The sequence below is a fragment of the Lithobates pipiens genome, unplaced genomic scaffold, assembly GCF_037356315.1.
Source record: "Lithobates pipiens isolate NorthernLeopardFrog02 unplaced genomic scaffold, aLitPip1_a1.2 Scaffold_22, whole genome shotgun sequence".
Classification (NCBI taxonomy): Eukaryota; Metazoa; Chordata; class Amphibia; order Anura; family Ranidae; genus Lithobates; species Lithobates pipiens.
Window position 1 is genome coordinate 335,976,727 of NW_027507784.1, and position 13,992 is coordinate 335,990,718.

The 13,992-nt window shown below is 42.3% G+C and overlaps 1 protein-coding gene across 1 annotated transcript; it reads left to right on the forward strand.

The window, feature by feature from the left end:
* The first annotated feature begins 12,796 nt into the window (after window positions 1-12,796).
* On the forward strand, window positions 12,797-13,686 carry LOC143925565 (transcription factor BTF3-like). Its single transcript, XM_077450041.1, is given in 4 exon segments — window positions 12,797-12,961; window positions 12,963-13,005; window positions 13,396-13,555; window positions 13,557-13,686. Coding segments are annotated over 4 exon segments (483 nt in total). The 3' UTR covers window positions 13,672-13,686.
* Window positions 13,687-13,992: the final 306 nt, after the last annotated feature.

Here is a 13,992-nt window from a genome sequence, read left to right on the forward strand (position 1 = left end):
CTCCCCTGTGAGAACGAGATCTGTCTATTTACATTGACAGATCCCTGTTCTGGCTCTCTTTCCTGCGATCGCGGGTGGCCGGCTGACATCGCGGGCGTCGGCCACACGCACCTGCTATGGCTCTTAAAGGAACCGACCTACGCCTATGGTGATTTGCAGGAGCGAGCCGACCTGCCTCAGTATAATGACGGCGGCTGGTCGGCAAGTGGTTAAAAAAGATATACAGGTCCTTCTCGAAAAATTAGCATATTGTGATAAAGTTCATTATTTTCTGTAATGTACTGATAAACATTAGACTTTCATATATTTTAGATTCATTACACACAATTGAAGTAGTTCAAGCCTTTTCTTGTTTTAATATTGATGATTTTGGCATACAGCTCATGAAAACCCAAAATTCCTATCTCAAAAAATTAGCATATCATGAAAAGGTTCTCTAAACAAGCTATTAACCTAATCATCTGAATCAACTAATTAACTCTAAACACCTGCAAAAGATTCCTGAGGCTTTTAAAAACTCCCAGCCTGGTTCATTACTCAAAACCGCAATCATGGGTAAGACTGCCGACCTGACTGCTGTCCAGAAGGCCATCATTGACACCCTCAAGCAAGAGGGTAAGACACAGAAATAAATTTCTGAACGAATAGGCTGCTCCCAGAGTGCTGTATCAAGGCACCTCAGTGGGAAGTCTGTGGGAAGGAAAAAGTGTGGCAGAAAACGCTGCACAACGAGAAGAGGTGACCGGACCCTGAAGAAGATTGTGGAGAAGGACCGATTCTAGACCTTGGAGGACCTGTGGGAGCAGTGGACTGAGTCTGGAGTAGAAACATCCAGAGCCACCGTGAACAGGCGTGTGCAGGAAATGGGCTACAGGTGCCGCATTCCCCAGGTCAAGCCACTTTTGAACCAGAAACAGCGGCAGAAGCGCCTGACCTGGGCTACAGAGAAGCAGCACTGGACTGTTGCTCAGTGGTCCAAAGTACTTTTTTCGGATGAAAGCAAATTTTGCATGTCATTCGGAAATCAAGGTGCCAGAGTCTGGAGGAAGACTGGGGAGAGGGAAATGCCAAAATGCCTTGGTCCAGTGTCAAGTACCCACAGTCAGTGATGGTCTGGGGTGCCATGTCAGCTGCTGGTGTTGGTCCTCTGTGTTTTATCAAGGGCAGGGTCAATGCAGCTAGCTATCAGGAGATTTTGGAGCACTTCATGCTTCCATCTGCTGAAAAGCTTTATGGAGATGAAGATTTAATTTTTCAGCACGACCTGGCACCTGCTCACAGTGCCAAAACCACTGGTAAATGGTTTACTGACCATGGTATTACTGTGCTCAATTGGCCTGCCAACTCTCCTGACCTGAACCCCATAGAGAATCTGTGGGATATTGGGAAGAGAAAGTTGAGAGACGCAAGACCCAACACTCTGGATGAGCTTAAGGCCGCTATCGAAGCATCCTGGGCCTCCATAACACCTCAGCAGTGCCACAGGCTGGTTGCCTCCATGCCACGCCGCATTGAAGCAGTCATTTCTGCAAAAGGATTCCCGACCAAGTATTGAGTGCATAACTGAACAAAATTATTTGAAGGTTGACTTTTTTTGTATTAAAAACACTTTTCTTTTATTGGTCGGATGAAATATGCTAATTTTTTGAGATAGGATTTTTGGGTTTTCAGGAGCTGTATGCCAAAATCATCAATATTAAAACAAGAAAAGGCTTGAACTACTTCAGTTGTGTGTAATGAATCTAAAATATATGAAAGTCTAATGTTTATCAGTACATTACAGAAAATAATGAACTTTATCACAATATGCTAATTTTTGGGAAGGACCTGTATAATTATTAAAACATCAATAATTAAATATAAAAGACATTCATAAAGTTATGCTCCAATAAGGGTATTATGATATCTACATGTAAACACGGTCGGAAATTCCGACGGAAAATGACCGATCGGATTATATTGTCGGAAATATTGTCGGAAAATCCGATCGTGTGTGGGCTCTATCGGACTTTTTCCGTTGGAAATTCCGACCGTGTGTACAGGGCATAAGGGTAAATGTAGATATCATAATACCCTTATTGGAGCATAACTTTATGAATATCGGAAATTCCAACGGAAATAATTTGAGAGCAGGATCTTAAATTTTCCGACCAAAAATTCCGATCGGACATTTTTTCCGATCGTTTGTAGAGAATTCCCATCGGACAAAGTGCCACGCATGCACAGATCAAATTTCGAGACCAAAGCTATTGGCTATTAGCCTTTGTGTAGTCCCGTCGTACACAACAAACATCACAACTTTGTCCGAACGTGTGTATGCAACACCAGTTTCTGACAAAATCCGTCGTAAAAAATCTGCGGATTTTGTGGTCGGAATTTCCGACCGTGTGTATGGGGCATTAGACCCCTTTCACGCTGCGGCGGTTTTCAATCTTAATAGCCTCTAAATAGCGCCTGAAAGCCGCCTCACTTTCATTTCAGTGTGTCTTTTCACACTGGGGTGGTGATGTGATAATTAGATTGCCAGGTGAACCCAATTAAAGGAAAAGCGACTAAAGCAGGGTGGTCCACATTATTGAGCAGAGCACCATTTCCAAGCAATATGGGGAAGAAAAAGAATCTCTCTGCTGCTGAAAAGATGCCTTGGACAAGGTATGAAAACATTAGATATTTCACGAAAACGTAAGCGTGATCATCGCACTATTAAGAGATTTGTATTCAGATCACAGACAGGTTTCGTGCAGATAAAGTCACATTGAGGAAGATTTCTGCCAGATCCATGCATCGGATCAAGAGAGCAGCTGCTAAAACACCATTACGTAGCAGCAAACAGATATCTGAAGCTGCTGGTGCCTCTGGAGTCCCACGGACATCAAGGTGTAGAGTCCTCCAGAGTCTTGCAACTGTGCATAAACCTTCCATTCGGCCACCACTAACCAATGCTCTCAAGCAGAAACGGTTGCATTGGGCAGAAAAATACATGAAGACTAATTTTCAAACAGTCCTGTTCACTGATGAGTGCCGTGCAACCCTGGGTGGTCCAGATGGATGGAGTAGTGGATGGTTGGTGGATGGCCACACTGTTCCAACAAGGCTGCAACGTCAGCAAGGGCGGTGGTGGAGTCATGTTTTGGGCCGGAATCATGGGAAGAGAGATGGTCGGCCCCTTTTAGGGTCCCAGAAGGTGTAAAGATGACCTCTGCAAAGTATGAGGAGTTCCTGACTGACCACTTCCTTCCCTGGTACAGAAGGAAGAACTATGCTTTCCGTAATAAAATCATCTTCATGCATGACAATGCAAAATCTCATGCTGCGAAGAATACCTCTGCATCAATGGCTGCTATGGTGATAAAAGGAGAGAGAGTCATGGTGTGGCCTCCGTCCTCCCCTGACCTCAGTCCTATTGAGAACCTTTGGAGCATCCTCAAGCAAAAGATCTATGAGGGTGGGAGGCGGTTCACATCCAAACAGCAGCTCCGGGAGGCTATTCTGACATCTTGCAAACAAATTCAAGGAGAAACTGTCCAAAAAACTCACAAGTTCAATGGATGCCAAGACTTGTGAAGCTGCTATCAAATAAGGGGGTCCTATGTTAAAATATAACGTGACCTGTTAAAATGTTTAAAAAGTTAAATTGGGGTACCCCCTAAAAAAAAAAAAAAATTAAAGTCAGCAGCTGCAAATACTGCAGCTGCTGGCTTTTAATAATCGGACACTTACCTGCCACAGGGTCCAGCGATGTGGGGGAACGAAGCCCCCCCCCCTCGTTCCCCGCTCCGCTCGTGGCGCCGTCATGCGTACTGTGGGCACCTGGCTGTGCCTTCACAGCCAGGCACCCACTGCGCATGCGCGAGCGGCAGAGGGCGCCGTAAAACGCCGTACAGTCACCTGGGACACGTGACTGGTCCCAGGTGAATGTGCGGCACGAGGGGAAGTGATGTCACCAGCCCGGGCAATGAAGAAGGCAGACTACGAGGGACCCCCTAGCAGCAGGTATTTAGAGGTAAGTAAAAAAAAATTTTTTTTGACTTTTTTTTTTTTTTTTTTACGAATTTTGAGCAGCTTTTAATTTTTTTGGTGGCAACACCACTTTAAAAAGTTGTTCAAAGTTTGATTGAAATAGCTTTTGATTTCAGTAAATATGCTACAAACACAACAAATGACAATTTTCAGTTCTTTACAACCTATAAAGTGTTTTGAAACTTACCGTGCGTAATAAATTGGAGCAGCGCATTGGAAGTTTTTTATTTTGAAAAAAAAAAAAAAAAAACTGTTATCATTAGGAGGTTTGTTCAATAAAATTTTAATTGTATTCTTAATAGTTGATAACATGAGAATTACGCTGACTGTTGTTTACATCAATTATTTAGGTAAATTAGAAAAATATCATCCGCATAATAATTTGAAACAGGGCGTAAGGTAATGCATTTCGTAAAATCTCTTTGTGAGAACACGCAAATAAATTATAGTGGAATGGCGGTAACCTTGATGCATTTCTCAGCCCTAGGTCCGCTTCATCGGAAAGGTAAGGGAAAGCATCTAAGGGCTTGTTTACACTTGCTACAAAATGTGGCAATGGACACGCTTTTTTTTAACCACTTGACCTCCGGAAGATTTAACCCCCCCCCTTCATGACCAGGCCATTCTTCCGTATATGGCACTGCATTATTTTGACAATTGCGTGGTCATGCAACACGGTACATAAATTATTATTATTTATTTTTTTACATGTAGCACTAACCCCTGAAGGAGCTGCTGGTTAGATTTGGGCTTACCATTACCTTATTTTCTTCTCACTTCACGTCTAGGGGTGAATGAATGAATGAATGAAATACTTATATAGCGCACAATGCAAACTGAATCGCCTCTAGGCGCTGTGGCGAGCTTTGATCATCTGCTAAAAGAGGAAGGTCTTGAGTTTTTTCCTAAAAGCCAGGTGATTTTCTTCCAGGCGGATGTTGATTGGTAGAGCATTCCATAGCCGAGGCCCTTGGACAGCGAATCTCCGCTCCCCCTTGGATTTATACCGGGCTTTGGGCACGAGGAGGAGGTTTTTGTTGGCTGATGGAAGACTGCGGTTTGGTGTGTAATGATTTATTTTCTCCATTAGGTATTGCGGAGCTTCTCTATGCACGCATTTGTGGGTGAGGCAAAGGGTCTTGAACGTGATCCGATTTTTTACGGTTAGCCAATGTAAGCTCCTCAGTGAAGGAGAGATTGATTCCCAGGGTTTTTTTCCTGTTGTCAGCCTTGCCGCCGTGTTTTGGATCAGTTGTAATCGCGCAAGTTGATATTGTGGTAATCCTATGTAAAGCGAGTTTGCGTAGTCCAGTCGTGAATTAATGATTGTTCCAACTACCACTGCTTTGTCATTCTTTGGGATAAAAGGGATGAGTCTGCGAAGCATGCGCAGCAGATGGTGAGATCCACTGACTACAGATCCTATTTGCGCATCCATTGACATTTGTGCGTCTAAAATAACCCCGAGACTCTTCGCTACGTGTCCCGTGGTAGATGGCCTAGTAACTCTTTTTTATAGTGTGTAAAAAAATAAAAAATAAAAAATCACCCGATCACCTTCCCAGAGTACTACAGTGTTACCATGGTAGCAGCCCCGCTATAAGTCGCTGATCGCCACCAGTACTAGTATAACATTTAAAAAAAATTCCAGTATATATACCATGGTTTGTAGACGTAAAGGAAAAGGTCTGGTGTCCCCAGTGACCCACTTCCATCCCTGTAACATATAAACCATATACTATATTTACTACTGTTATGTTTACTGGCGGAAACAGTACCCACTTCATTTAAAGTCCCAGGGCGAATCCTTTGTTGTTTGTTGTATGGTTTGTAGACGCTACAACCTTTGTGCAGACCAATCAATATATACTTATTGGGATTTTTTTTTTCTGTACCAAAAACATGTAGCAGAATAAATATTGGCCAATTTGTATGAAGAAATTCAACTTTTTAAAAAAAAATGTATTGGATATGTTTTATAGCAGAAAATAAAAAAACATTTTTTTTTTTCAAAATTGTCAGCCTTTTATTTATGGCTCAAAAAAAATAATAAAAAATAACAGTGGTGATTAAATACCACCAAAAGAAAGCTCTATTTGTGTATGTAGCGGCGGCTCCTGAAGAGCACTCGCTATGCATTTTTCAAAGTTAGGCCGCGTACACACGGGCGGACTGTTCGCCCAACTTTGTCCGCTGAACAGTGTTTCAGCGGACAGTCCGCTCGTGTGTGGGCTTCAGCGGACAGTTTCAGCGGACAGTCTGACGAACAAAGTTTTTCGGAATTCCCGTAAGACAGTCCGCTGAAACTTGGTTTCAGCGGACAGTCCGCTCGTGTGTAGGCTTGTTCGTCAAACTAAGTTCCGCGCATGCGCAGAAAGGATTTACACGCCGAAGGTTGCATTGCAGTGTATAGGACGTCGTTTTTCTAGTCCCGTCGTACGTGCCTTTCACGTCATCGCGCACGCTTTCAGCGGACTGTTCGTTCATCGTGTGTGGTCAAGTCCGCTCATGCAAATTTTGAGCGGACTGTTTGTCGGATTGTTTGACAAACTAAGTTGGGCGAACAGTCCGCCCGTGTGTACGCGGCCTTAAGGTTATACCTAAACTGCAGTTTGAGTATGATTTTACAACCTTGGCACACCTTTTTTTTGTGGCATCCTTCTTTGTAGGACCTCTCAGGTTCCATCAGGTTGGATGGGGAGCGTCGGTGCACGGACATTTTTAGATTTCTCCAGAGATGTTCAATCGGGTTCAAGTCTGGTCTCTGGCTGAGCCGCTCAAGGACATTCACAGAGTTGTCCCGTAGCCACTCTTTTGTTATCTTGGCTGTGTGCTTAGGGTCATTAGCCTGTTGGAAGATGAACCTTCGCCCCAGTCTGAGGTTCAGACCGCTCTGGAGCAAGTTTTCATCAAGGATGTACATTGCTACATTCATCTTTCCCTCGATCCTGAATAGTCCCCCAGTTCCTGCTGCTGAAAAACATCCCCACAGCATGATGTTGTCACCACCATGCTTCACTGTAGGGATAGTATTGTCCAGATGATGAGTGGTGCTTAGTTTCCTCCAGACATGACGCTTGCCATTCAGGCCAAAGAGTTCAATTTCTGGTTAATCAGACCAGAGAATTTTGTTTCTCATGGTCTGAGAGTCCTTCAGTTGTTTTTTTGGCAAACTTCCGGCAAACTGTCATGTGCCTTTTACTGAGAAGTGGCTTCCATCTGGCCAGGTGATGAGCGGTGCTTGGTTACCTCCAGACATGATGCTTGCCATTCACACCAAAGAGTTCAATCTTTGGTTCATCAGACCAGAGAATTTTGTTTCTCATGGTCTGAGAGTCCTTCAGGTGTTTTTTTGGCTAACTCCAGGCAGACGGTCATGTGCCTTTTTCCTGAGGAGTGGCTTCCATGTGGCCACTCTACCATACAGGCCTGATTGGTGGAGAGATGGTTGTTCTTCTGGAAGATTCTCCTCTCTCCACAGAGAAACGCTGGAGCTCTGTCAGAGTGACCATCAGGTTCTTGGTCACCTCCCTGACTAAGGACCTTCTCCCCTGATCACTCAGTTTGGCTGGGCGGCCCGCTCTAGGAAGAGTCCTGGTGGGTCCAAACTTCTTCCATTTATGAGTGATGGAGTCCACTGTGCTCATTGGGATCTTCAATGCTGCAGAAAATTTTCTGTACCCTTCCCCAGATCTGTACAATCCTGTCTCGGAGGTCTACAGACAATTCTTTGGACTTCACGGCTTAGTTTATGCTCTGACATGCATTGGTAACTGTGGGACGTTATATAGACAGGTGTGTGCCTTTCCAAATCATGTTCAATCAACTGAATTCACCACAGATGCACTCCAATCAAGTTGTAGAAACATCTCAAGAATGATCAGTGGAAACAGGAGGCATCTGAGCTCAATTTTAATTGTCATGGCAAAGGCTGTGAATACTTAAAGTATGTACAGTACATGGGATTTATTAAAAAAAAACATTTTTTAATAAATTTGCAAATAATTCAAACTTCTTTCACATTGTGTCAGTATGAGGTATTGTTTGTAGAATTTTGAGAGAATATAATTAATTTAATCCATTTTGGAACATGGCTGTAACATAACAAAATGTGGAAAAAGTGAAGCGCCGTGAATACTTTCCGGGTGCACTGTATGGGAGCACCACAAGATCCAGCACTGAAGCACTGTTGCTGCCTTAGAAACATGTTATCCCAGGTCAGAATTACTTTTAGCCCTTGTACACACGGTCGGAGATTCCGACGGAATGTGTCCTGTCGGACCGGTTTGTCGGATATTCCGACTGTGTGTGGTATGCATCGGACTGTTTCCGTCGGAATATCCGTCGGACCCAATTTTCCAACTTGTTGGAAATATTTTCCGACAAACTGGTCCGATAGGACATACTCCGATCATGTGTAGAGAATTCCGATCGGACAAAGTGCCACGCATGCTCAGATCAAATTCCTACACCAAAGCTATTGGCTACTAACCTGAACGTAGTCCCGTCATAACGAAATAATGTCATCACGTTCTGAACGATCGGATTTTCCGACAACTTGGTCCGACCGTGTGTATGCAACAGTTTCGGACACAATCCGTCGGACAAAATCCGACGGATTTGGTTGGCAGAATGTCCGACCGTGTGTACAAGGGCTTAGTGTGGTTGATGACCATTCCAATTCTCTTTACAATTATACAAGTTTTAGTTGGTTGGAAATGGACAGGTGAGCGATGGGAATGGACTAAAGAAATGTCTAAAAAAAGGTCATAGTGTTTTGTAAAATGTAACAAATGGAACTCTTCATGGGGCTTGTCTTTAAATGAAACATAAATATATGGCTTTTTCTGTGCAAAGTGAAATACCAATACGCTCCCATAGACTTTCCCTTTGGCTATTACCAGTCTGTAATTACCAGAAGTTTGCTTTGCCTAGTAGCTTCTCAATAATTTACGTAAGCACTTTTTAAGAGGAGAAATCAATTATTGATTTGAACAGGACAAATGTTCTCCTAACTTTTTTTTTTATCACATGCACGAAGGAAAAAAATGCAGAAAACATCTTGAAATGTCAAATCGAATGCAGTAAACACTCAAACCGTTTTCAATTGGAATGGAATTTTCAGTTATATTTGATCTCATATCATATGTTCAATGCTCATTCAATCCTTTGTTTTATTTTTGATTTTGATTTAAAATGATTTAAAAGAAAAACAAATATTTATTTTGTTCATTAAAATTTGTTTAGAACACATAACAGCAGGATAAAAAGAGGAAAGGCAAGCGGGAACCAAGGTATAGAATAAACAATCAATTTGAAAAAATATATATTATTTAAACAATTCTTTAAAATCGCAGTAATCATCTACAAAAAAAATGCATATTGTTTCTTTGGACATAAACAGCCACTTCTTACTCTACATGTTTCACTCAAAGGAGCTTCTTCAGGAGTTTTTTGGCAGTGTCACAGGAAGTATTATATACTATAAGAAAAATAACAATTGTAAATGAATATGCTTAAAAGTGGACACAAAAACAGCACGTTCATACAGATATATATTGGATGTAAATCAGGGGTGCCCAACCAGTGGTCTGGGTGCCACATGTGGCCCGCGGAGCCCTCTGATGTGGCCCGTGACCTCCTACTCTGTGATGGAATAGAATACTGTTATTAATAGTAAGTTTATTACTAAAATCACAGTGTATATATATGGGCATATTTGTTCTGCAGTGGTTACTGGGCTGCTTTCAAACTGATCCGCAGGTGCAGAGCAGTGCACCTGGGGGTTACCTGCACTGAGCCATAGGCCCCTTTTACACGGTCAGTCCGACTCAATTGGACCCTCCGTTTACCTCTAAGGAGTAGAAGATGTAAATGGATTTTTGTTCGTTTACAAACGCCTACCTCCAATTCGATCTGCAAAAAGAAGAAGAAAAAAAAAAGTAGAGTGGGCTCTAGAGAGTAGAGTGGGCTGCCATGCACCCGCTCCGCTCATTGTGGCCTGCGACCGGTTACCAAGTCGCATAGGTGGCCCTCGCTCTTCAAAAGATTGGGCACCCTGATGTAAATGAACCCTCTTACACCACTGTTCCCTGCCCACAAGCTATACTGTACAATATACTATTGTCCCTCTCTGTGATTTGCTGTTGTAAGCTTGACATTTTATGTCCTACTGTTTGTAATGCGGGGCCCCCCGCCCCATGTTTGGAGTTTAATAAAACTTTATATTTAAAAAAAAAAAATGGACACAAATAAAATCTCATATCATGTTAATAGGACATGCCTATTTTCTATCTCCAGTCCCTTTTTGGGCTTTGGCCAGTGGTTTACAGATCCATCCCTCTCGGGACGGCAGACTATATGGGTTCCAGTATAATTTTTTTTATTTAGAATTGAGGTAATACGTTTTGCCCTACTTACCACTATATGTTTTTTTTTTGTTTGTTTTTTTTTATATATTATTTGAATATGTTTTAATTTATTCTTTCTCTTTGGTTACAAAAAGGTCTTTCCATTTTTTTGTACATCCTGGCTTCAGTCTATGCATCTACAATTAGTGTTGTGTGAATACGAGCATCCGGTAGACATTCCTTCTCAGTTTATCATTATTCTGCTTAAAATGTACTCTATAAAATGTATGATAATTTCCCCATCAAATAATTATAAGCATGTCCTATTAACATGCCATACCATTTTATTTGTGCCAATTTTTAAGCATATTCATTTACAATTGCTGTTTTTCTTATAGTATATAATACTTCATGTGACACTTCCAAGAAACTCTTGAAGAAGCTTCTTTGAGCGAAACATGTAGAGTAAGAAGAGTCTGTTTATGTCCAAAGAAATAATATGCAATTTTTTGTAGATGATTACTGCGATTTTAAAGAAAATTTATATTTTTTCAAATTGATTGTTTATTCTATACCTTGGTACCTTTAAAGTCCCGTTTGCCTTTCCTCTTTTTATCTTTATAATATTGGGATGTGTTACCGTACTTTGATCTCTTGTCGCCCAGTTCTCTATCACATAACAACAGTTATCAGGTTTTGAATTTGTCTGCTTCCTTCCCTTCTTTTGGTTTGATGCATGCTTTGTCATATTTACGCATGCTTAGAAACAAAGTTGGAATAATTTGCATTGTGTAGTGTTTTCTTTTCTTTATGTTTTAAAATGTTAGAAATGATTCATTTGTGTTTTACCTAAGGGTAAAACAAATCTAAATGCCTAAGCCCAATTTGGCAACTTTGACATGTGTTAGTAAAACTACATATCATTGCAACTACTTTGTGCATCCAGGTGGATTATACCGCGATTTTTTCAGGACAAATTGTGGTTTCAGTTGGTGGTAAATGGTAATGGATATCTCCTGATTTTTTGTTATTATCAAAAGAAAAGAAAAGATAGTAAAAAAAAAAAAAGATTTTTTTAAAATGTAACTGTATATGTTTTGCTACTACCCTAACCTACCACCAAAGAACAACCCAAAATATATTCTTCTGCTCCTGACGACCGCAGTGATACCACATATGTGTATGTTAGTTGTTGTTTGTCTAGTATGAATCACCAATTAAACATTTACCGTATTTATCGGCGTATAACACGCACTTTTTCCCCCTTAAAATCGGGGGAAAGTCGTGGGCGGGACTGCGAGCCGAGCCAAGCCGAATACACAGTAGAGTCGGCTCGGTCTTTTTCGGCAGCGCTCGCTCCAGAAACAGCAGGGAGGCGGGACTACGAGCGGAGCCGAGCAGACGGCTCGGTCTTTTTCGGCGGCGCTCTGTCTTTTTCGGCGGCGCTCGCTCGGTCTGTCTCGGCGGCGGGATATTTAAGCATGGGCAAGGCTGCAAACGGTGCTGGGCAAGCTGGAAATGACACTCTGCAAGGCTGCAAACAGCGCTGGGCAAGCTGCAAATGATGCTGGGCAAGCTGTAAATGACACTGATCATTCTGCAATGATGGACAAGGCTGCAGATGGACACTGATAAGGTTGCATTGACGGGCATTTAAATGTAAGTTTTTTTTTCCTTAAACTTCCCTCCTAAAACTTTTTTCCTTAAAATGCCCTCCTAAACTTGGGGTGCGTGTTATACGCCGGTGCGTGTTATACCCCGATAAATACGGTACCTATTATGTTTTTACACAATTCTGAGTATACTGATATAATAATAATAATAATAATAATAATAATAATAATAATAATGCTGATATACCGTGTACCATGTGCAATAATGTTTACTATTTTACTATATGATGTTTATCTGTATTCTGTATTATCTATGTTTTTATCTCATCATGTTATCTATTGAATTATGCTCAATTGTGTTATTAATAAATATATTTACTATAATAATTCATAGTTACATAGTTAGTAAGGTTGAATAAAGACACCAGTCCATCCAGTTCAACCTGAGTGAGTGTCTACAATTGTCCCTATCCCTGTACATTGTACACTCACATCGGTCCCTACCCTCAAGCAGCCCACAATTCAAGGTCCCCATTCATATACTAGGGGCCAATTTTGGACATAAGCCAATTAGCCTACCTGCATGTCTTTGGAGTGTGGGAGGAAACCGGAGTACCCGGAGGAAACCCACACAGGCACAGGGAGAACATGCAAACTCCAGGCAGGTAGTGTCGTGGTTGGGATTTGAACCAGCGACCCTTTTTACTGCTAGGTGAGTACTCCTTACGTGTGTACGCGCTCCGTGCCGCGGTTTCCCGGAGGCCTTTAGACCCCGCTGAGTCCACACACACATTCGCCTGAAGGCGGCAGAAGATGAAAGAAACCATTGTGAATCAAGAAAAGTTAGCCAGACTGCAAGCACAAGTGCGCATTGGGGGAAATGGCACAGCCCGCAGAAAGAAGAAGGTTGTCCACAGAAGAGCTACTGCAGACAATAAGAAACTACAGTTTTCCTTGAAAAAGTTGGGTGTGAACAACAATCTCTGGCATAGAAGAGGTCAACATGTTTACAAACCAAGGGGCAGTTATACACAGTGCCGGGACAAGGTCATCTAGTGCCCAGGACAAACATGTCAACCTGCGCCCCCCAAGATGTATGAGCATTATGTGTCAACAAAAATCCCCAAAGCATCAATTCCACCTCCTCCCAGTACAAATCTACCCCCAAAATCCCCCCCTAGCAGGAATCTTCTTTCCCCCCATCACCCCTCCCGACACAACCCCCCCTAAATCACTCTTAGCATTCCCCCAAATTTTCCCAACTAGAATAATACTCCCTGCTACGCCTCCAAATTTCCCCTTCCAACATAAATCCCTTTCCCCCTAATCTCCTTGTGGTGCCCCCCAAACTCACAGGATACCACGGTGCCCAGGGCAGCCACCCCCCTTCTGCCCACGCCTTGTCCCGGCCCTGGTTATACACTTCAACAATCCCAACGTACAGGCTTCCTTGGCTGCCAATACCGTCACCATTACAGGTCACGCTGAGACCAAACAGCTCACAGAGATGTTGCCCAGCATCCTAAACCAGCTTGGAGCAGACAGCCTGACCAGCCTGCGAAGACTTGCAGAGGCCAAAACAATCTTTAGATGGCAAAGCACCACTTGCCACTGGGGAGGAAGAAGACGAGGAAGTTCCTGACCTGGTTGAGAACTTTGATGAAGCCTCAAAGAATGAAGCTGTCTAAACTGAAACCACTATGGAGCTTCTATTTTTTATTTTTTTTAACAGAGTTGCTATTTTATATTGTGACTTATCTATTTGTGCTTTTTGTTTTTGACCCAACGAGATTAAAGGGGTTGTAAAGGTTTGTTTTTTATTTTCTAAATAGGTTCTATTAAGCTAGTGCATTGTTGGTTCACTTACCTTTTCCTTTGATTTCCCTTCTAAGCCCTTGTACACACGGTCGAACATTCCGACAACCAAATCCGTCCGATTTTGTCAGACGGATTTTGTCCGAAACTGTTGTATACACACGGTCGGACGAAGTTGTCGGAAAATCCGATCG